This window comes from Hyla sarda, chromosome 2 (assembly GCF_029499605.1).
Source record: "Hyla sarda isolate aHylSar1 chromosome 2, aHylSar1.hap1, whole genome shotgun sequence".
NCBI classification, from domain to species: Eukaryota; Metazoa; Chordata; class Amphibia; order Anura; family Hylidae; genus Hyla; species Hyla sarda.
The window spans coordinates 115,518,757-115,543,953 of NC_079190.1; the positions used below are offsets into that span (position 1 = coordinate 115,518,757).

Consider the following 25,197-nt stretch of genomic DNA (forward strand, 5'->3'; position numbering starts at 1 on the left):
TTTACATAGAAGTATGACATCAATCCTACACCTCAGCTCTGCTTCTGAAAATGTCTAGAGCATTTGTGAAATAGCTATGTATACTTGTCTCAGCGTGCCGAAGCACAGAAGGATACTGTTTGCAGATCTGTACTTAGTGCCTGAAAAACAGCATATACTGCATGATATGTACTGCATAGCATAGACAGGGGTAGCAAACGTTAACCTGACATTTAATGCATCACATTTTATTGAAACAATCACTTCCTTTGTATATAGATATATATATATTTCCCTGCATTTCCATAGACACATGAGGGATTTTTGTGTGCCACATTAGCATACCATATGGCTGACACCCCGTTGTACTTTGCAGACGGCTGGTAATTGCAGCCTCTCCCTGTGTCAGGCACACCCAGGCTGTGTTCTCCCGCTCTGGAATCAGAGCTTCTCGCAGATTTCTGTCAACAAATAAAGATTTTGTTACCGGAGTTCACAGCAAGTATCCTATCTGCTCTAAATGGCTGCCTTTTCCCATTCAACTACTTACGACTTGCCTCTTTGGCGTCCAGATTCTGTCAATACTGAACGTACGTTATTCTACAGCTCCCCTTCATCAGAAACCCACTCGACAGAGTCCTACGCTAAAAATGTATCCTATTCCCAAAGCATTGAAGAAACCTTTAAAAGCAAAGTGACTGTGACCGAAACCAAGTCTTCAGTCAGCTTAGAGAATGGAGGGGAGAAGCCTAGCACCAAATCTTCACTCTGCTTAGAAGATGGAGAGAAAAAGTTCAACACCAAAACTTCAGTCAGCTTAGAGAATGGAGAGGAGAAGCTTAACACAGAACTGGCCACATTCAAAGACAAGGTAAGTGCAGGGGAAAGGGCAGATGGAAATGGGAGTTTACATATCTACACAATGGAAATATGCATAAGTTAAATTCAATGAGGAAGTGTGTGTGTGTGTGTGTGGGGGCGCTTAGCGCTTAATGTCTTCAATTTACACTGTTACATAGAATTGTTTCCTTATAGAAAATGGTGGTACACTAAAGAACTAACATATTCACTTTGTATCATATATGTACCAGACTCATCACAATTATAAGAACAGTAAATCACATATTCATTCTAGGCCATTAGGCCCGTAATGGTTAACGAGTCATTGGAAACCAACTTGTCATTCCTGTTCCCTTTTTGAACCCCTGTGGGCTAAGAGACTATATTCCTTATGGCTTTTAATACTGAATATGTAGAAACCCATTACTTATTGGTATAAAATCTGATAAGCTTGCTGGCACCAGTTTACAGTCACTAGTCTGTTATGGGCAATATATACCCTTTTAATTTCATATGCTTCATACATTTCGCAGTACCTTTCGCAGTACCTTTGTAATGTTTGTTTTGCATGTACATTTTGAAAGCTCCTGGCGTGCATGCTAGACATGTTTGTATGGTTAAATAGTCCCACAGAGGCCTAAATTGTGTCCTGATAAATACTGCCAAAAACAAGGGAAGTAGACTTTGATATTCTTCTCTGTAAAGTTAAGGTAAAAAAGTATTTATTAAATGTTGACAGATGCCATTATATGAAATTCATCATGGTCTAAAACATTAGCGCACGTTATTTGGAGGCCATAAAGGGTTATTTTAAGTACTGCACATTTTCAAAATGCCAACTGAGTCCTTTTGGTTTAGTTTATGCCAAGTTTTTGAGATGGATGTTGCTTGTTACCATGACTATTCCATATGCAACAATGACACAAACATCAGTAAATGTCCGCCATACTAGGAAAGTCAGCACATTGGTGGATGTGAAATTGGTGCCAATATTATATCTTGGGAGATGCCCATCAAAATATAGAATGTCTCCAGGACTGGCCTTGGGCTGTATCACTTGCCTGTATTAAATGGACCATCACTGCCAATAATTATACTACATCCCTAAATTTACCGATTAGCAGTTGCTCTTTGGGCCCAGAACGATTGTCTCCTTTGATCACTAAGATGAGGTGGGGGGGAAAACAAGGTGCAACCCTCCATACACCAATACACTTGAACAATCAGTTTATCCATTTCATGTGTTCTCAATGAAGAGAGGAAGAGCAAACTGCTGCCAGATTCCCCTGTAGTGGGTTATAACCAGTGGGGTTGGGCAGTTGAAATCCAACATGCATGACCCTTCTCTCCTCTCACGTCTCTATCGAAGTCGGGAGGCCCCCATACACCTTAGTCAGTCAGGAGTTTGGCCAATTCATGTGTATGAGCACCTTACAGGTTTATGCTCACTGAGAAAATTCAGTGAGGAATTTCCTAGTTGAATTTCTCAGTGAATTAGCCCCAGCTGGAAGCGACATTAATTTCACTAGGAATTTGCCACCAAAATAATGGATTTCAGGCAGACTGCAACGAAAGAATGCACATGTTCATTCTTTGGGCAGAATCCAATTGAAATCAATGGGAGGCTACTGCAAGTGGAATCCACTGAGAATTTCCAAGCAGAAATGTCCTTAGTGTGCCTGAGCTCTAATAAGGCAGGCCCTTCAGGTCTTAAAACGATAACACATGGATAGGCCCAGACTGGGGCCAAAAATAGGCCCAGCCTTTTGAACTTAGCAGCCTATTTTTTTTTTTCATGTGGGGGTCAAATTGCTGGCAACCCCCTTGGTTTAAGTGGCTATCCAGCTTTTGCAAAGCTATAACTCCCTTTATATGGATTGGGGTACAGTCCCTCTGATGGGACACAGTCAGGAAGCATACACAAATCAATGACTCACAAGTGGGGTCTTCTATGTAGTCTTTATCTTCTTCATCTTTATCTTGTCCAGGCACCAGGACTTCTTCCAGACTTTGCGTAGACATTAGTAGCTCTTCACTTTCTCAGCAGATCCTCATTCTCTATATAAAGACAATAATTATTATAACCCTGCCAGACACTGTGCCCCCTGAGTATAACCCTGCCACACCCTGTGCCCCTAAAAAAATATCTGCCACACACCATACCCTTGAAAAAATTACTGCCACTTCTGTACTGTCCTCCCCCAACCCCTGTCCCCCAGATCCTTATATTATTTTCAGACCCCTGTGCCCTCCTCCAGACCCCTATGTCCTCCTCCAGACCATTATGCCCCCTTAGACTCTTATGTCCTCCTCCAGACCTCTAGGTTCCCCAGACACCTCTGTCCTCCATCTCCACCCCCTATATGTCTCTTCCAGACCCCCTTTCCCCAGACCCCTAAGTCCTCTTCTATACCCCTAAATCCCCAGAATTCTCTGTCCTCCTTCATGAGACCCCTCTCATCCCCCTCGACCCCTCCTCTTGCAGACCCCTCTGTCCATCTGCCCCTCCTCTTCCAGACTCCACTGCCCCCTCAGACCCCTCTGTCTCACCCCCAGATCCCTATTCACCCTCAAATCTCTCCTCCAGACCCCTGTGCCCCCCCCCCCCAGACCCCTCTGTCTCCCCCCAGACCCCTCTGTCAACAGTACACAGGCAGTGTGGTGTGCTGCAGACAGTTATAGGCAGCAGCGTCTGTGCATAGTTCTTCTCCTCCTGCTCTGGGTGGCTTCTTCTTCTGCTCCAGTGTAGCAGGGGTTATAGCGCTCTCCCCTGAGTCTTCTGGCTATCCCTATACCTCTATGGTCTACATGATGGGCATGTTTAAAGGGGTATTCCGGGCAAAAACATCTTATCCCCTATCGAAAGGATAGGGTATAAGATGTCTGATCGCGGGGGGCCCGCCTCTGGGACCCCCGCAATCTCCCTGCAGCAGCCTGCATTCTAGGGGTAGCTGCATCTGAAGTTTCGGAAACCGCCGGGCTTCCGAGACAGGGACGTGATGTCACGCCACGCCCCCTCCATTCATGTCTATGAGAGGGGGCGTTGCGGCCATTACGCCCCCTTCCGTAGAAATGAATGGAGGGGACATGGCGTGACATCACATCCCCTTCTCGGAAGCCCGGAGGCTTTCGAAACTTCCGGCGCAGCTACGGGCTGCTGCAGGGAGATCGCGGAAGGTCCCAGCGGCGGGCCCCCCGCGATCAAACATCTTATCCCCTATCCTTTTGATAGGGGATAATATGTTTTTGCCCGGAATACCCCTTTAAGGAGACATCTACAGCCTTTCTTTGTATTTTGTAGCAATCATTCTGACATTCCAATGTGCATCAGTTATCCCTGTGTCTATACAATAAATGCTCAAACACTAAGTTTGTTACATAAATTGAAATACAGCAGAGCATAGAGAAAAAAAAATCCTAAAAAATATTATCTGCAATATCCTGCTGCCCATGTCATTGAGATCAGAGGTGCTATATGCATAATGCAATTTGTATAGCTTAACCCCTTAAAGACTGATCCATTTTTTACCTCAATGACCAGGCTCTTTTTTTTTTTTTTTTTTTTTTTATTCCACGTGTCTCTTTAAATGGTAATAACTTTAGAACGCTTTTTCTGAGCGATTCTGATATTGTTTTTTTGTGACATATTGTACTTTATATAAGTGGTGGATTTTTGTTGACACATGCAGCTTTTTATGTGAAAAACTCCAAAATATTGGGAAAAACTGGAAAATTTCTGGTGTTTTTTAATTTTTATGGTGTACACTGTGCAGTAAAAGTGATGTTATATTTATTCTGTGGGTCAGTATGATTATGGCGATACCCATTTTATGTAGCTTTCTATGTTCTTTGTCTATGTCTGAGCAAAATTATTTTTCAACAGCCGTAACTTTCATTTTTCATCTGACGCCATTGAGTAGGGGCTTATTTTTTGCGGGATGAGCTGGTATCATTTTTGGGATACGTGCTACCTTTTGATCTTTTTTTTCCCACTATTTGTACCAAAATTGGCAAATTTAGCTCTTTTTTCCCCTTTTACGACGTTCACCGTGCAGGATAATTTATATTATAGTTTTATAGTACATGTCATTACAGACGTGGCAATACCTATTATGTTTATGATTTGTGTTTTTGATCTTTTTTATGATAATACAGGGCTTTTATTGGGAAAGGGGCATTTTTTTTTTTTACACTTCATTCTTTTATTTTAGAACTATTTATTTTATTTTTTACAGGTTATACTATGCTGTAATACATTTGTACTGCAGCACACAGTACAGCCTGTGCAATCCAGCCTGCGGCTGGATCTTACAGGCTTCCGTAGCAGGCAGACCGGAGGTCATGATCTGACCTCCTGCTGCCATAGCAACCAACGGCGATCCGCGATCGTATTGCAGCACGCTCCCCTTGTAAACACCATAGATGCCGTGATCAGGATTGATCATGGCATCTATGGGGTTAATGCTGCCAGGACTGGCGCTGTGATTGACAGCCGGGTCCCGCCGACGTTCTAGATCCCTAGGACATATGCATCCCTAGGACATATGCATACGTCCCATTGCACAAACGTGTCGGGTGCTGGGACGTATGCATACATCCTATAGCTGGAAGGGGTTAAAGGGGTTCCCCACTGACATTTTTTTTAATCCAAATCAACTGGTGCCAAAAAGTTAAACAGATTTGCAAATTACTTCTATTTAAAAATCTTAACCCTTCCAGTACTTATTAGCTGCTGTATGTTCCAGAGGAAGTTCTCTTTTTTTTTTCATTCCCTTTCTGTTTGACCACAGTGCTCTCTGCTGACACCTCTGTCCATATTAGGAACTGTCCAGAGCAGAAGCACATGCCCATAGCAAATCCCCATAGCAAGCACTGTGGTCAGACAGTAAGGAACTTCAAAAAGAAAAGAACTTCCTGTGAAGCATACACCAGCTGATAAGTACTCCAAGGATTAATATTTTTAAATAGAAGTAATTTAAAAATCTGTTTAACTTTCTGGCACCAGTTGATTTAAAAAAAGAATATGTTTTCCAGGGGAGTACCCCTTTAAGTATCTGATGACTCCAATTGATCAAATATTTTCTTTAAAGAAACACAGGCATCTGTAAATAAGAGACCTATGAAAGGCATAAGTCTAAGCACTGTCTTATTACTGAATTGTGTTTTGCAGATTAGATACCTGGAGAAACAGCGGGAGATTTTGAAGCAAAGATGGTCAATGCTGCAGGAAGAAGATAATTCTGAAAAAGACCTGGAACCCATTTACCTGTCATATATAAGTCGCATCCTTGGTCAAGTCAATGGTGTTACAAAGAGAAACAACCAGACTCAGAAAAGCCTACTGGAATTGATGGATTCGGTCAATGACATAAAAGACAAGTTAGTCTGGGGTTGTGGGATTTTTGTGATGATTTACTTGACAATTTTGTTCAAACATTATTGGCAGGTCCTCAAACCCATTCTGAGGGCCAACAGGAGGCAGGAAACCAGTCTGCTGAGCCTTCATAATGCTCAATCCATCGTGTGGCCAGAAATGAGTGTTTGTGCGGCCATTATTTTCATTATTGGCTGCCTATTACCTGTTTACGCAGGGCACTGTGCAGCCATTAACCATAATTTAAATGACTGCACTAAAGTGTCCTAAGAATGCTCAGTAGCCCAATAATAGGCCCATATAAAAGGGAGATAACTGACAAGGTCCATTGATCTGGTCAGTTTTCCTCGAAAGAAGTATCATGATGTTTCAGTAATACTGATGTTCTGTATGACGTCAGGTTTCTGTCCCCTTATCTGAACAGTACTAACTATATCTGTACTGTCTACAAATTCTTATCATATTTAGACATCTTATCTGTAAGGACAGGAGAAAGCTCCTATATGTTACTTCTGTGTCTTAGATATGAGCCTCATAGGTACTTAGGAGTCAGTTAATAATTTATTAGCTTATAATTACACCTATTAAGCTGATTCACAACATATGGGTTATATATATATATATATATATATATATATATATATATATATAACTTATTAACTTGGTGAAACTCCAAACAGAAACACCAAATTGATGGGAGGAACCTATAATCCAAAGTATATGATCCAGCCCAACTTCAGGAGCAACCCAGTGTGTGAGTGTACCAGTCTTGTGATTACGGAGTACATCACTTCATTTAGTTCATTCTTAATTATTATTCCAAAAAGAATCAAAGAATACACCACAGGCTGGTTGAAAACAGTCAAAAATAGACATTAGTTTAGCATCTCTGCATCTGGCTGTCACTGGTGACCATAAAGCATAATTCTTCTGAGACAGGAAACAGCAGACAGTGGCTTACTCAAATGTAAAAAAAATCTGTGCCTTACAGTAAGTGGGCACATTAGATCATGTCTACTAATCTTCATTATTTGTTAAAACTTTAATGCCTTAATAGATTTCCTGAGCCACAACAACACAAAAAAGTCACCACCTCCAAACAGGGTAAAATAAAATACCGATCCTAACACCCAGAGTACTGCTGCATCCTTGTGTTTGTTGGCAACAACCAATCACAACATTCATGTCTTGTTTTTCTTTATATTGGCTGTTGCATGAAAAGTAATTAAACCCTTTAGAACTACCTGGACTTCTGGATTGGTTACTAATTGAATGTGGTCAGATTGTTATTTAAATACAAAAGACAAAAGCGCTCCCTCGTGTGACATTTTCAGCATAAAAATTTAAAAATAGGTGAGCCAAGGGTTAACTCGCCTAAAAGGGTTGTGCAAATTCCGGCACAACACGTATATGCACTTGATCATTTATCTGCCTGAAGAAGAAACCGGTCCGGTTTCGTAACGTGTAGCATGTTTTATTAAAATAGTTTTTATCCTCATCTCTGGATTACCTTACTGGCAGTGCCTATTATCCTCCATGGGGTTTGGAGTTATTGAGATTGTTATTTAAGTCACAAACATTTACACACAAACGGTTATGTTTTTCATTGAGCACATTGGACAAACATCCACAGTGCAGGGAGATAACATAAGTAAACCTCTGTGTTTAGGACTCCTTGGCAAAAGGTGTTTCAACGAAGGAAAGGAGGTGTATTTGCTGTGAATCCGTCCACAGTTAGACAAATCATCTAGACATCTCTTCTAAGGAGAGTGAGACCTTAACCTTAATCCTGAAAGAGGTTAGAAGGAACCGAAGAGTAACACTAGAAGACCTACATAAGACTGTAATTGTAGACACATCGACAGAATTTGTAGTTTGTACAAAGACATTGAACAAGACCAGCTCTCATAGATGGACAATACAAAGGAAGCAGCTTATCCGAGATGACCTGGAGCTTTAACAGAGCTTCTCCGAAGTGTCTTATATACAGATGAGACAAAAGTTGAACTTTTTAGCATAGATATACAATGCTATATGTTTGAAGGACATATAAATCTGCACATTAACATGATGGAGGAAGTACCATGGTTTAGGACTGCCTCCAGACATGTATGTTCTGTGATCAATTAGAGAACAATGAATTCTAAACTGCATCAAAAGAATTTACAGAAAAATTTGAATGCAACAGATTATTACCTTAAACTGAAGGGATTCAACAAGACAATGACCTAAAGCACACATTTAACTTGGCAAGAGAATAGTTGAAAAAGATTTATGTATTGGAATGGCCATGAATACTATCAGATTGCATAAATGGCCTAAATTAAAGAAGGCTATTCTTTCAAGACATCCCCGAAATATTGAATATTGAAGCACTGAAAGACATTGCAGGGAAAAATGGTCTAACACTTTCTCCCCAGTGTTGCACAAATCTTATTTGCAGCTAGAGCAAATGTTGGATGGAAGTGATTGCTGCTAAAGGGGATCTGCAAGTTATTAAATTCAAGGGCTCCTTTTTTCTCAAAGCACTGTGGATGTTTACTCAACATGCTTAGTAATAAACATGAACAGTACACACAATGGCCCTCATTTACTATTGCAAACCAGACATGTCTTGTCGGGTTGTGCGAAAGATTCTGTCGCATTGCGCCAGAAATTCTGCCTGCGCCAAATTTTGCACCAGAATTTCTGCCAGAATTGAAAAAACCCGCCTAACTCTCCATTTTGCTAAGAAAACACGAAAAAGGGGCGTGGTCACTGGGGAAGGGGGCATGGTCTCAGAAAAGGGGCGTGTTCACGACATTTTCACAAAAACCCAACATATTTACTAAGGTTTCCACAATAAATGTGGTGGATTTGAGCTGAGGAAAACCAGACAGATCAGAGCATGTGTAAAAAAAAGCAAAGTGTAGGGAAAGTGGAAAATGAAGGGAAACCGTAGTAAATACCGTGGAAAATAAATTGTAGGGAATTAAAACCCACAAAGAAACCTACACTCCACTCTTAATAAATGAGGGCCAATGTGTGTTATAGGTGTAGTTAGATTTTGTGTTTATCTATAATTGTGATAACAATCAGACCACATTTTATTAGTAATCAAAGTAGACATTTAGGTCATTTAAAGGGCTCACTTCCTTTTTTTTTTTTTTTTTTTTGTAATTACTAATTAAAGGGCTCACTTCCTTTTTTTTTTTTTTTTTTTTTACTGTACTAGTAACTGTAATAGTCAGTTTTTCTAAAAGTATGGATATACTGTAAACATGTTTAGTCTTATGGTTCACCAGTTGAAAATGTTTAAAATCTTGCTTTAGGTAATTGTTTACCTGTGGATCTGCCTATCTTTTGGATAAACAAAGAGCACTGCCAAGAGCATTACTCTACCTCCTTCAGCTAGCCAATTATGATTATTATTATCGATCATAATAATAAGGTATATAGCGCCCTTGCTTCCAGAGCACTTTACATGTGATAAGAATTAACATAACGCAGGAACAGCAAACGTGACACAGACTAAATTGCAGACTAATATAGAGGGAGAGAGGGCCTTGCCTGCAAGGGCTTATTGAAGGGCTACAAGTCTTCAGGTTGCTCTTGAAGGTCTTGATGGTGGGTGAGAGATGGATATGTCGGGATAGTGAGTTCCAGTGTATCGGGGGGTACTTTTCTCCCATAGTGCGTCTTGGTACCATCACTTCCGCAGGTGACACAATAAGCATCTGAAAGTCCATATAGTGTCAAAACAGTCCACCTTTTCCATTGCTTCACAGCTCAGTTCTGATGTTTGCATGCCCATTGTAGGTGCTTTCAGTAGTAGACAGGGTTCAACATGGGCACTTGACCAGTCTGTGGCTATGCAGTACTATAACAAAGGCCAGTAGTTTCCAACCTTTTTCGCCTCAGGGCATCCCTCGAAAAATTTTTTTTTTGCGGGGCACCCCTACCAAATAATATTTGACACGCCACAAAAAATGGTTAAAAGAAGCATTACACATCACCTATATATCTGTTAGCTATGTAGATTGCAGTGCTGTCTTCTCTGATCGGAGTTGTTCACTTTTCTTTTTCTTCTCCATCTGGCCCGGACCATCATGATGGCTTCTTCCAGCCACAACTTTTTACTGCAGAACCTGCAAAAAAATAAAAAATAAAAAACATATTAGGCTCCGTACTTCTCCAGCATCATCCTATCTTTATTTCCTACAAATACTTCCAGTCTTACATACAGAGTGCCTCCAGCAGCCTCGCACAGTGCCTCCAGCAGCCTCACACACACAGTGGCTGCAGCAGCCTCACAGACACAGTGCTTTCAGAATGTCTCACACACACACACACAGTGCTTTCAGCAGAATCACACACAATGGCTCCAGCAGCCTCACACACAATGGCTCCAGCAGCCTCACACACACAGTGGCTCAAGCAGCCTGACACAAATGCAGACAGTGCCCCCAGCAACCATACACATACACACAATGCCCCCAGCAGCCGCACACAATGCCCCCAGCAGCCTCACACAATGCCCCCAACAGCCTCACACACACAATGCCTTCAGCAGCCACACACACACACACAATGCCTTCAGCTGCCCCACACACAATGCCTCCAGTAGCCTCACACACAATACCTCCAACCTCACTCCAACCTCTCTCCCACACACAATGCCGCCAGCATCCCCCCAAATGCCTCCAACCTCTCTCCCACACACACAATGCCTCCAGCATCCCCCCCAAATGCCTCCAACCTCTCTCCCACACACAATGCCGCCAGCATCCCCCCAAATGCCTCCAACCTCTCTCCCACACACACAATGCCTCCAGCATCCCCCCCAAATGCCTCCAACCTCTCTCCCCCACCCACCCACACAATACTTCCAGCCTCCCCCAAATGCCTCCAGCCCCTCTCATACACAATGCCTCCAGCCTCTCCCACACACAAATACCTCCAACCTCTCAAATGCCCCCAGCCTTTCACCCACCCCCATTGCCTCCAGACTCCCATCCACCCACCACTATTGTCTCCAGACTCCCAGCCACCCACCACTATTGTCTCCAGACTCCCAGCCACCCACCACTATTGCCTTCATACTCCCCTATTGCCTCCAGATACCCAGCCACCCACCACTATTGCCTCCAGCCAACCAACCACTCACACCTTTTGCCTTCAGCCTCCCACCCAAAAGCCTCCAGCCACCACCTACGTTGCTTCCAGCCTCCCAGCGCCATTGCCTTCATTCACCCCCACCCCTGCATCCATTCACAATCCCATCCACCCTGCCACTGCTTTCATTCACCTCCAACCACCCTGTCACTGCTTCCATTTACCCTGCAGCCACCCATCCACCCCTGCCACTGATTCCATTCACCCTGCAGCCACCCAACCACCTCCCTGCTTCCATTTACCCCCCGCCCCTGCTTCCATTCACCCCCCTGCCTTGCTTCCATTCACCCCCCCTGCTTCCATTCACCCCCCCTGCCCCTGCTTCCATTCACCCCCCGCCCCTGCTATCATTCACCCCCCCTGCCCCTGCTTCCATTCACCCCCCACCCCTGCTTCCATTCTTCCCCCCCGCTTCCATTTCCCCCTGCTTCCATTCACCCCCCCTGCCCCATTCAAACCCCCACCCCGCATCTGCCTCGCTTCCATTCAAACGCCCCCTCCCAATTCTGCCCTTGCTTATATTCAAATTCCCCCGCTGCTGCCCCTGCTTACATTCAACTCCCCCCTGCTTCTGCCCCTGCTTACATTCAAATTCCCCTCACTTCTGCCCCTGCTTACATTAAAACCCCTTCCCCCCTTCCCGTGCACCTGTTTTCATAAAAAATACCCGCTCCACAACCTCACCTGTGCGGTGTACTTAACGCGGGCTGCCAAGAAGCGTCCCACGTCATCGCTGCAGTGACGTGGACCTTCCCCGCCTGGCTACCGGATGCCGGATCCTCTCTGCCGGAAGCATTCAGCGCATAACGCTGACACTTCTGCCAGGATGGATATTCAAATACTAAAAAAATGTACTAAAAAAACAAAAACATTTTGGACACCAAAGCCCACAGCATCCTGGCACTGCCGAATGGCACCCCAGTTGGGAATCCCTGTCATAGACACAGACTGATCAGCCTGCAGTGTGTGTTTTGACATCTTTGTCACACAGTCAGACATACATTTTTAACAGTTTGTGTTAAAGTAGCTGTTCTGTAGAATTAGACCAGATGCTCTAGCCTTCACTCCCCATGCACATCAATAGACCTTGGGTTTGTATGACCCTGTCGCCGGTTCATTGGTTGCCCTTCATTGGATCACATTAAGTACTGTAGGAACTTATCACTGAATACAGGAGCAACCCACAAGACAACAAGATAATTAATTTAATTGGTTTTAATGTTATAGCTGACCGATGTATATTCATAATATAAAACAAAGAAAAGCCTATTTTAATTGTACAGAGTACATAGCTGTATTATATAGAACGTGACTAATAAGACCTATATAGAAAGATTAACCTTTTAACTTTACTCTCCTAGGTATGAGGATAAGTTGCGCTCACGAACTGACTATGAATATGCCTTTGTGCAACTGAAAAAGGTACAGTACTAGTGCTACAGATAACTACATTATTTCTAAACATTATTAGGCTTTGTACTTTGATTGTTAAAATATCACATTTTTAGGATGGTTGACAAATGAGTTCACTCACTATTCCATCAAAACTGCAGCTGTAATATACTGCCACACTCCTGCTCCAGTGATGGGCATCAGAGAAAGCTGTCATGGTAATAAATAAAAATGATAATGAATAAAAAACAGACCTCTTTTAAAGAGTGCTTTTCAGGATTAGGAAAAAATGCTTCATTTTTTACACCTGTCTATAGATTGTGTATGCTATCGCAGGTAAACTCAATTAAAATAAAGATTAAGCTGTAATACCACAAACAGCCTGTAGACAGGAGTATTGCTGTTTTTGAATGAAAAGGGACATGCTTTTTTAATCCTGGACAAACCCTTAAATTGCATCTACAAGAAAAAAGTGGGTGCAAGAGAACCAATTTAAGCACCCCCTAATACTTTGGTTTGGGGCAAGGCGACTTAAAGGGGCTATTCACTTTATAAAAATGAATCCTCTATCCAGAGGAAAGGAGATAGGTGTCGGGTTGTACATGGATGGGTGCATTACATTTCTCCAGCATGCTTTAGCCGCCATCCTTTGGAGATGTACTCTTGCTGAACAGAAGTGACAGCCCACTCAGCCAATCCCTGGCTGAGATGGGGCCCGTGTCCATCGGTGATTGGCTGAGCGGGCCATTACTTTTGCAGAATTTTCAGAATGAATTTCCTCAAGGAGATTAAAGTTGAATTTCCATGTGGACATTGTTCTAAAATCAAAGCCCCATTGATGTCACAGGGAAGTCCTGGCCAGTATTTTCTGCTTCAAGAAATGTCAAGTCCATTTTTCAAGGTGTATTATTTTTTATGAACTGGCACTAAAAAGTTGAACAGATTTGTAAATAACTTCTATTTACAAATCTTAACACTTCCAATATTTATCAGCTGCTGTATGCTCTAGAGGAAGCTGTATAGTTCTTTCCAGTCTGACCACAGTGTGCTCTGCTGCCACCTCTGTCTATGTCAGGAAATATCCAGAGCAGGAGAGGTTTGCTATGGGCATTTTCTTCTACTCTAGATAGTTCCTGACATGGACAGAGGTATCAGCAGAGAGCACTGTGGTCAGACAGAAAATAACTATACATCTTCCTTTGTAGTATAAAGCAGCTGATAAATACTGGAAGGCTTAAACAGATTTGTAAATTGCTTCTATTTAAAAATATTAACATTCTGGCACCAGATCTTTTTGGAATTTTTTTTTTTCCCTTCAAAGTACCCCTTTAAAGCAAAAATAATCCTTATCAAGACCTTCCATTGACATCAATGGGGCTTTCATTCCACAAGGATTCCAGGCAGGATTTTCACATGAAAATTCTGCTTGAATCTGCTTTAAATTGTGTGCCATGGTTTGTGCATGGAGAAGTAGAGGATGTTCAGTGAGGAAATTAAAGAGGTACTCCCCTGGAAAACTTTTTTTTTTTTTTTAAATCAACTGGTGCCAGAAAGTTAAACAGATTTGTAAATTGCTTCTATTTAAAAATCTTAATCTTTCTAGTACTTATCAGCTTCTATTTGCTCCCCAGGAAGTTATTTCCTTTTTGAATTTCCTTTTCTGTCTTACCACAGTGCTCTCTGCTGACACCTCTGTCCATTTTAGGAACTGTCTGGAGCAGGATAGGTTTGCTACGGCAATTTGCTCCTACTCTGGACAGTTCCTAAAATGAACAGAGATGTCAACAGAGAGCACTGTGGTCAGACAGAAAGGAAATTCAAAAAGAAAAGAACTTCCTGTGGTTTAAATAGAAGCTGATAAGTACTAGAAGGATTAATATTTTTAAAAATAGATAATTTACAAATCTGTTTAACTTTCTGGCACCAGTTGATTTAAAGTTGGTTTTCCAGGGAGTACCCCTTTAAGGAGTGTGGACGAGCCATGAATCAGATAAGTATATTCTGGTTTCCTCCCACACTCCAATTAAAGTTAAGTATTTCTTAATAAATCAGCCCTACATTGTGAGTATATACGGGAATGAAAAATTAGATAAGAAAAATATATCAGCTCTGTGGGATATGCTGACAGTATAGGGATAAATAATTATTACAAACAATTAAAATGTTTTCTATAAAATGTTCTTGTCTTTGCAGAGCTGGAAGTACTAGATAAAATTCTTATGATAAAATACTTGTGAATTGTTGCAAAATCAGATTGATTTAAGGCCAACATTTTGGAATCTATTACCAAAATAGGCAGCAGATTATCTATGCTGAATTGTGTGTGACCATATGGGATATTTAGTGGGAGATTTGTCAGACTTTGTACAGAGGAACAGTGAAGTAGTTGCCCACAGCAACCAATCAGAGTTCAACTTTATTTTTTTTAAAGCCTGCTGAAAAGGTGTAATTTGATTTGTTGCTAGGGTCAACTGCTCCACTGTTTATTTCCCCTGTTTGATAAATCTCCTCTTAAAGGGGTACTCCAGTGGAAAACAAATGTTTTCAAATCAACTGATGCCAAAAAGTTAAACAGATCTGTAAATTACTTCTATTTAAAAATCTTAATCCTTCCAGTATTTATCAGCTGCTGTATGCTGCTCAGGACGTTGTGTAGTTCTTTCCAGTCTAATCTTAGTGCTCTCTGCTGCCACCTTTCTGTGTCAGAAACTGTTCATAGCAGGAGAGGTTTGTTATGGGGATTTCCTCCTGCTCTGGACAGTTTTTGAAAGGGACAGAGGTGGCAGCAGAGAGCACAGTGGTCAGACTTGAAAGAACTAAATAACTTCCTCTATTGTTTACAGCAACTGATAAGTACTGGAAGGATTTAGATTTTTAAATAGATGTAATTTAGAAATCTATTAAACTTTCTGGCACCGTTTGATTTGAAAACATTTGTTTTTCACCAGAGTACCCCTTTAATCTCTAAGATTGAGACATTCATTGTTTATTCACCGGATGTCAGAACAATAAAAAAAAATTATGGATCAAATAAGAATGTACTCTATAGGTTTCCTATAAATTTTCTAATGTTTTTGGATTGTCTTAAGTGCCATGCATTTGATACAGCCATATAGTAATGATGCATTGGCTGGGTTCATACAAGATAAATTCTGTACATCCAAGTTATACGTATTCAATAGCTTGTTCTGCTATGTGCGGAAAATGTTGCCAACATGGTCACCCTTGCTGTGCCTTTTGGAGTTATGCTGGCATTCCTTTTTTGATGGGATGCCAACATATATCTCAGATGACACCATTAACATTGGGTAAACCCAGCCTCAGCCATACATTGGTACTGTAGGACCTGTTCATCATTGTGGGTGCCCAAAATGTACATGATTTTGTAGGACTACAGCTCCCACCATGTGGATGCTTGGAGTTGTAGTCCTGAAATACCTACACCCTATAGATGATAGGTAACCTGTAATTCTGGAGCATAGAACTGTGACTGCGGTACAGCCTCCATGCAAGCATTACTGATCTCAGTCAATGTTGCCAATAGTCCTGGAAGGAAGGGGGGAGGGATCCGCTGGTGGGGTTTCAGAGGTCCCGTAGCAGGACTTAAGTTATATGAGATTTGGTCGCAAGCTTACATTTGCAATAAATAGAGAAAATGGTAACATGTAGAACACATTTAATGACTTTAAATGTGTTGGCACTGAAAGCAATGAATGGATTCCCAATATTCATGAGGGTTTTATAGACAAAGTGACATCATTCACCAGAATTACCATTTGTTATAAAGACTGCAGACCGGCAATTCCTGATACATCCAAAGCTATATATTGACTGAGCACATTTCATGAGTAATAAATAATGCGGACTCCAGATTAGAAATAAATGATGGGTAGAATCCATGTTCAGTAAATGACTGGCACGACAATGCATTACTCATAGAATACGTACAAAATGTTATTGTAGCAGAGCTCATTTTACAAGTATCATTCGTACCATGTCTGTCGTGTTGCGAAATTAACCTACGATCAACTTTTATGAGCAATGAGAGGGAAGACAAAGAAACGTTACAATAGACAAAACGCTACACAGACTTAAGAAGATTTCATTAAATATAATGCACCGATGAGGGCTAGGAAGCCTTAAAGGGGTACTCCGTCTGATCGTGGGGGTCCTGCCATTGGAAACCCCCGGGATCTCGGTTGCGGCACCCCAGACATCCGGTGCACAGAGCGGAGTCACGCCCCCTCCTATAGACTTGCATTTAGGGGCATGGCCATGATGTCAAGAGCCTCTTGGTGCAGCCAACGCTCTAAACGGGGGTCCCCCACGATCAGACATCTTATCCCCTATCCTCTGGATAGGGGATAAGATGTCAAGGGGCGGAGTACCACTTTAAAGCATCACTGTAATTAAAAAAAAACTTTTAACATTTTAGTCAGATATGTCAAAAGTTTGGATCGCAACAGGTATCATGCCTCACACCCCAGCTGTCACTCAAACTCGACTCATTCAGGCCCAAGTTCACATAGACTCTAATGTAGTGAGTGAATTGGATTTGGCTGCCCACAAGGCCTTCAGGGAGTAATAACTCATAATAGCGAGTTTCATGACTGAGACTCAGTGCGATCTAAAGTGTTCACATACCTGAACAACATGTGAAAAGCTGGGGAAAAAGGATTTATCACAGGATGACATAAAGCTCTCATGGGAATTCTCCTTTGATGTGTAAATTACTGTTTTGTTACACAATGGCCCTCATTTACTAACAGGATCCCGACACTTTTTGTCGGGTTTTGCGACAGAATTCTGTCTGCGCCAGAATTTGCGCCAGTATTTGCGCCATAATCTGGCGCACAACCTGACCAAATCAAAATCACTCAGAGTGGGAAAAAAACCCTACAAAAGCGTTTTTTCCCAACAAAAGGGGCGTGTTCCCGACAAAAAAAAAAAAAAAAAAACACTCCGAGTGTGAAGAAAACTCACAGGAAAACCTGTGAGTTTTGATTCACAGAAAACCGACAGCTCAGAGCTGTCGGTAAATTCCTCGAAACGGAGTAAATCCTGCTACCCCCAGCATGGAACAGGGGCTGTTCCATGTTGGGGGTAGTAGCAGAGGGGCTGAGGGATTTATCGCACTGGGTCTCACTTCTGAGACCTGATCCGATCAGATGTTATTAAGCAGGGGAGCGGGCGGCATGTTCCGATCCCATGCAATGTACAGTAAACTTTCATTTTTAAATTCCCCACCAGTCCACCAGGAGCCCTGAATGGCCGGGACCGAGGAGCCAATCAGGGCTCCTGGCAGAGTTTTAATATAGAAGCGCTGTCGTGGGCAAAGATGTATAGAATCTCTGAAGGGGTATATATCTGGCCCCTCCAGCGTTTCTATATATCTTTCCCCCTGCTGCCCGCTGCACTTGAATAAATGTACTGCCCCCCCAGTGCTATTATATATATCTATACTGACCCCCCACTGCGCATTTACTGACCCTTACTGCGCATATTTATATATATACTGACCCCCCCACCCCCACCCAAGCTGCGCATATTAATATTCATGCTCTCCCTCCCCTGGCTGCCAATGAATAAAAACTCTATTAGCGGGGGAGCAGAGGGCTGCTGCCCACTCTCGCTGTTAAGAGTTTGTCATTCATAGCGGGCAGCAGCGAATTTAAAAATGAAAGTTTACTGTACATTGCAGGGGATCGGAACATGCCGCCCACTCCCCTGCTTAATAACATCGGATTGGGTCTCAGAAGTGAGACCCGGTGCGATCAATCCCTAAGCCCCTCTACTACTACCTCCAACATGGAACAGACCCTGACACTAATGTAGTCAGAATTTGCAGAGACTTTTTTCTGTCGCACAGAATACATTTTGTGCGACAGAAAAAGAACCCTGCGACAGAAAGAAAGGGAAATTGGGCGACAGATTAGTAAATAGCATCAGAAAAAAAAGGAGTAAAGGACTTGCAAAAACACAAACCGACACTCCACTCTTAGTAAATGAGGGCCATTGTTGTGATTTAATACAATAATACAAAATTATCTTTTTTTATATATATAGGATGTGGACAATTGTAGCTTAGACCGAACTGAACTGGAAGCAAAACACCAGGAGCTAAAAGGGACAATTGAGCTTATGAAGTTAGTTTATGAGCAGGTGAGTTATTGGGCTCCTTTCTGAAAATAGGCAATAGAATGTACAGTGGTCCCTCTTTTTACATTGGCCTTAGGTTACAATATTTTCAACATATTACTACTCTTTACCAATGCCAGGGTTAGCTGCTCCTTTGGATGCCAGGTGAGGGCAGCTCCAGTTTACTTTTTTGAACACTATATACAGGATCCTGAAGAAGCTCCTCTTTATAGACAACCATTTACAGCTCCCAGCAGCTCTTTCTTACATAAGGATTTGCTTTATCTGTATTAGTTATGTACTTTAATCCTCAATTTTTACTATTTTTGGATGATATTTCCGTGGCTTCATAACCAGTTATTAGGTTTCCCTAGAGTTATGGTCTCAACATACAATGGTAATATTACATTGGTAATATTGTGACTTGAGGGACCACTGTACAGTCCTGATATGTAGAAGCAAGCATGATGAATGAGACTTCAGATTACTATTTTATTTTTAATACTTCTTTTATATAATACATAAACTCTTCTCAATAAACTATAATAGCCCTGTAAGTATGAACAATTTCCAAGTTTATATATCTTAATTCATTCTGCTTCAGAGCTTACAAATATTATTAATCTAACATTGTGTACATTAGTGCCATCCATCATTTAACATACTAAAAATGGCTGACCTGTTTTTAAAGGAATTAAAAGATGCAATGGAAGAGTCTGGGGATATTTCTGTGCTTTTGAACATGTCCAATGTCTGTCCATTAAACCTGGAGAGCGTGGTACAGGAGGTGAAGGAACGGTATGAGAGCATTGCAGCGCGGAGTCGGGAAGAGGCACAAGCGCTTTCGAGGAGTAAGGTACTTGTTACATAGTGCCCTAAATGACAGAAGAACAATTTCAACGTTTTATTTATTTAATAATACTTTAACTTTCACTATTTATTTTGATCATTATGTGTATTTTGACCAAATGTTTTTTTTTTTTTTTTTGCCTTCATTTGAGTCACTGAGACATACAGGGTTGTAACTTATTTGGAAAATTAGAATGTTTTGTCCTTGTTTAGTTACAGCAAGGAGTACAACAAGCTGGACGCTACGAGGCAGAACTGGAGAACAGTCGCAGTCAGATCACACAGCTCAACAGCAAAATCCAAAGGCTGAGATCAGAGGTCCTAAGTGTTCAAAATCAGGTAATAACCACACATGTTAAGAACAGGCGTCAAGTGTTGGGGAAAAAAAAGAAAGGAACTCGCCCAAGATTTCCACTCAAGGGCTGGTCCTGCAGGACTCTTGCTAAATGGAACGGTGTTCCTGCTATGGAAAAGGTGCAGGAACTCAGTTTCCATGCGTTCCTGCAAGACTTGAGCGCTGGGTAAGACACATGGACAGCAAGGATGTCAGCTTTCCAAAGAGTACCTGTTAAAATAAAGGCCAGATTTATACCTTATTACAGTATATATTCTGTATGTTAGAAAATGAGATTAAGACAAAAAAAATAATGTAATTCTTCCCATACATCCAAGGCTGAATTCACATACAGTATGTCTGGCCTAAAGCTTGACACAACTGATGCCACAACTGATGACAACATGCATCAGTTGTCATCAGTTGTTAGGCATCCGGCATCCATTGTTTCTGGGCGCCAGATGGGAAAGCAGCAAGCTGTGATCCCCTATCCAACGCTGCCCGGCAAGTCCAATCATTAGGTGTCCAAACTGAGAAACTGGTTGATTGGGAACTGTCCCATTCAAATGGAATGGAATCAGTTCTAGCATCAGTTTCCCTTCGGTGCACTTGGCCAGACAACTGATATATGTGAAGGGGGCCTAATATACACAAAACAGTGATGAAGCTTTGTAGTTGTGTAGTCCTGACTTAAAAAGTCTATATATCAACTCTGCAGGTCCAAGTGTCCACTGGAAAAACCAACTGCAAACAAACTCTTTGTAACGTGATCCTGCAGTCACTCTTCCTTCTAATTGTTCTCTACTTCTTGCTAATTTACTGAATGTAAAGGCCCCTTTATATGGGTCGATTATAGGGCAAATGAGCATTTTGTAGGATTATGTTAATAGGAAAATTACATTTTCTGTTTATAATCTCTTGGCCAGCCTGGTGAGGAGTCTATTAGCAGGTTAGGGGGCCCCCATTTTCTTCAAAGAAACATCTTCCAGAGGTGGGACCCCCATCTGTAAAGCATAGAAATGCTACAAGCATTGCTGGTTCAACATGCAGAATTTAAAGGACAAGTGTCATTTAAAAAATCTTATCCCCTAGCCGAGGCTCTAAATAGGAGATCGCTGGGGGCCCCAGCGCCCGGACCCCCGTGATCTAAAGCTTATCCCCTATCCTTTGTATCCCTTACTTACAACTGCAAACTACTGCCGCCCTTTCAAAATCAGGTTGTAATGCAGCTGCAGTGTGTACTATATTGGCAGCCATATTGCCCTTCATACATTTTCAAAAGTAACATCTTTCATATTGTTCATGTTGCAACAGAAACCTAAAAATGACCAGGCATAGTGCCCCCCCCCCCCCCCCCCCCCCTACAACCATGCCAACCACAGACTCCCTTATCTAGTGTAAATGACTATGTCTGCCAAAAACAGCCACAAACTACTAAGTATCAGCCTCAGATTTATCATGCAATACCAGCTACGAAGCTACAAGCTCTTAGGAAACTTCATAATATACCGTATTTTTCATCCTATAGGACGCACCGGCGTATGAGACGCACCCAATTTATAGGTGCAAAATCAAAAAAAAATTAAGATTTTGAACCCAATAGTGGTCTTCAACCTGCGGACCTCCAGATGTTGCAAAACTACAACTCCCAGCATGCCCGGACAGCCAACGGCTGTCCGGGCATGCTGGGAGTTGTAGTTTTGCAACATCTGGAGGTCCGCAAATTGAAGACCACTGCATAGGAGGTAATACTCACGTGTCCCCGCCGCTCCGGACCCGTCACCGCTGCCTTGGATGTCGCTCCATCGCTATCGCCGTCGCTCGGGAACGTCTCTGCTGCCGGCCGGGTATCCTCGCTCTCCGTCGCCGCCATCACGCCGTACGCACGCCGACGCACGTACGCAACAACGTGATGACGAGGAAGGAGAGCGCCGGCCATACAGGGGATCCCTGAACGGAGAAGACACCGAGGAGGCAGGTAAGGTCCCTCCCGGTGTCCTGTAAGCACTGACCCGGCTGTTCAATCGGGCTGTTCGGGACCGCCGCAGTGAAATCGCGGTGGTCCCGAACAGCCCGACTGAACAGCCGGGTTAGTGTCACTTTCCCTTCAGACACGGCGGTCAGCTTTGATCGCCGCGTCTGAAGGGTTAATACAGGGCATCACCGCGATCGGTGATGTCCTATATTAGCCGCGGGTCCCGGCCGTTGATGGCCGCAGGGACCGCCGCCATAGGGGTGTATTCGCCGTATAAGACGCACCAACTTTTTCCCCCCAGTTTTGGGGAAGAAAAAGTGCATCTTATACGGCGAAAAATATGGTACTGTAGCCTACTTAAAGGGAATCTTTCTTCAGCATCATCCACACTAACCAATTGGTACAGGCTTGTCGTGCGGGTGAAGCTGATGTCAATGGTATTTACCATTTGCTGATTCGTGGCTAATTTCCTCTGTTATTCCTCTGTTTGTGATAATGCAAATGAACGCAGGGAAAGATTGCACTTCATATCATCTGTCAGCAAACAATATAATGTGAAATTTTTGCTCGCAAGAGAGATTTCACAGGGTAGAAGGATCAGCACAGGAAAGGAGGACAGTTCCAGGTTGGACATTCTGTGCCCTGCATGCACCAAGCCACTCATTTGCATAATAAGAAAACCCAGAGTAATAAAGGAAAGAAACCAAGGAACAGTAAACAGTACCAGGTCCTCAGCATCACGTGTCTTATAAGCCTAAGTAAATAGTTCACTGTGGGTGATGCTGACAACAGATTCCTATCAATACATAAACAGTAAAAACCTTTCTAGTTTATTTTTAGGTACTAGCATATCTCAGTAGATCTATAGTTAAAGGGGTACCCCAGTGGAAAACTTTTTTTTTTTTTTTTTTTAAATGAACTGGTACCAGAAAGTTAAACAGATTTGTAAATTATTTCTATTAAAAAAATCTATATCCTCCCAGTACTTATTAGCAGCTGTATGCTACAGAGGAAATTCTTTGCTTTTTGAATTTCTTTTTTGTCTTGTCCACATTGCTCTCTGCTGACACCTCTGTCCATGTCAGGAACTGTCCAGAGTAGCATAGGTTTGCTATGAGGCTTTTCTCCTGCTCTGGAGTTTCTGACACGGACAGAGAGAGCACTGCAGAGAGCACTGTGGACAAGACAAAAAAGAAATTCAAAAAGCAAATGTTTCCACTGTAGCATACAGCTACTAAAAAGTACTGGAAGGATAAAGATTTTTTTAATAGAAGTAATTTACAAATCTGTTTAACTTTTTGGCACCAAAAATGTTTTCCACCGGCATACCCTTTTAAATCTCTATGGCTGGATTCACAAACAGCATTTTGCTGTGTTTTTGTTGGTGTTGTTACTCTAGTGTTTTTTTTTTTTTTTACTGCCGGCTTTTCTATATGACTTGACAAAGCTAGAACAAGAAATAAAAAAAAATTAAATGCTTAAAAATATGTGAAATCTTTTAGAATTGCTTACAAATGGTGATAAAATTGTGTGAAAGTAAAGAGGGCCTGGCCTTATTACATTGGTATTATATTAGTATATGAAAACAAAGCCCTTATAGTACTTTTCCACATTTATAGTAATGGTGGTCATGGGAATAATCCATGAAACTTAAAAAATATTTACATAATGCAAACAAGGACTATTGACTTACGCAGCTATATAAACAATAAACGGAAAAATTCAGACATTAGGATGTTTACTGTGGCGCCATGGTTACCACCTATAAAAAAATACCTACAGCACAGTGCGAAGTAAAGTAAAACCAAAAATTAAACATCTCTACATCAATAATGCAGGAAACAAATGAGGATATTTTCAGTTTATATTGGGTTTTAAAAGTTACCGTATTTTTTGCCGTATAAGACGCACTTTTTCTTCCCCAAAACTGGGGGGAAAAAGTTGGTGCGTCTTATACGGCGAATACACCCCTATCGCGGCGGTCCCTGCAGCCATCAACGGCGGTTGCCATCGCGGTGATGCCCTGTATTAACCCTTCAGACGCGGCGATCAAAGCTGACCGCCGCGTCTGAAGGGAAAGTGACACTAACCCAGCTGTTCATTCGGGCTGTTCGGCACCGCCGCGATTTCACCGCGGCGGTCCCGAACAGCCCGACTGAATAGCCGGGTTAGTGCTTACAGGACACCAGGAGGGACCTTACCTGCCTCCTCCGTCCAGGGATCCCTTGTATGGCCGGCGCTCTCCTTCCTTGTCATCACGTCGTCGCGTACGTGCGTCAGCGTGCGTAACGACGTGATGGCGGCGACAAAGATCGAGGATACCCGGCCGGCAGCAGAGATGTTCCGGAGCGACGGGGACACCGCAACAGCAATGGAGCGACATCCAGGGCAGCGGTGACGGGTCCGGAGTGGCGGGGACACGTGAGTATTACCTCCTATGCAGTGGTCTTCAATCTGCGGACCTCCAGATGTTGCAAAACTACAACTCCCAGCATGCTGGGAGTTGTAGTTTCGCAACATCTGGAGGTCCACAGGTTGAAGACCACTATTGGGTTCAAAATCTTTATTTTTTTAGATTTTGCACCTATAAATTGAGTGCGTCTTATATGCCAGTGCGTCCTATAGGGCGAAAAATACGGTAGTTTACATTGAGAATACTGATTTATTTGCTAAATATGAAGTTTTTTATTTTAAAAAAATGGTAACAATAAAAATGTTTACATTTGACAGATTTCTGTGACTGTCCCATTTATTTGAAGCTTGAAATCCTTTTCGACAACCCTATTTAAAAGCATGTGGATTTACCCTTACAGATTCAACATTCCCATATGATTTAATCTTTGTGTAAGTTACTTGATATTACCACATTCATGTCTCATATTGGCATTCCAGTGCGTACAATTGGAACAACAAGTGTCATTGGCCAAGGCAGACACTAATACCTCTGTCCAGGATGCCAATGCAAAGCTAGCCGAAGTACAGGAAGCCCTGCAAAAGGCAAAGTTGGATGTCAACCGGCAGTTACGGGAGTACCAAGAGCTGATGAACGTCAAACTGGCTCTGGATGTGGAGATTGCTACGTATAAGAAACTGCTGGAAGGAGAAGAGAGCAGGTGAGGTTCTCCAGTCTACTATAGTGTAATGACCTTTAGTCACTAATAT

General features: G+C 42.3%; 1 protein-coding gene and 1 long non-coding RNA gene across 2 annotated transcripts in view; one reads left to right on the forward strand and one right to left on the reverse strand.

The window, feature by feature from the left end:
• On the reverse strand, positions 1 to 25,104 carry LOC130357706 (uncharacterized). The gene is made up of 3 exons (XR_008889227.1): positions 24,978 to 25,104; positions 19,557 to 19,752; positions 1 to 140 (listed from the first exon to the last, which is right to left on the reverse strand). It is a non-coding gene; the product is annotated as an uncharacterized LOC130357706 (long non-coding RNA).
• The window catches only part of LOC130357705 (keratin, type II cytoskeletal 80-like), a 30,032-nt gene continuing 5,209 nt past the window's right edge, over positions 375 to 25,197 (forward strand). The window contains exons 1-7 of the mRNA XM_056560433.1: positions 375 to 850; positions 5,990 to 6,198; positions 12,709 to 12,769; positions 18,806 to 18,901; positions 19,569 to 19,733; positions 19,940 to 20,065; positions 24,928 to 25,148. Coding sequence (XP_056416408.1) covers positions 500 to 850; positions 5,990 to 6,198; positions 12,709 to 12,769; positions 18,806 to 18,901; positions 19,569 to 19,733; positions 19,940 to 20,065; positions 24,928 to 25,148 — 1,229 coding nt within the window. The 5' untranslated portion in view covers positions 375 to 499. The remainder of the gene's footprint in view (positions 851 to 5,989; positions 6,199 to 12,708; positions 12,770 to 18,805; positions 18,902 to 19,568; positions 19,734 to 19,939; positions 20,066 to 24,927; positions 25,149 to 25,197) is intronic.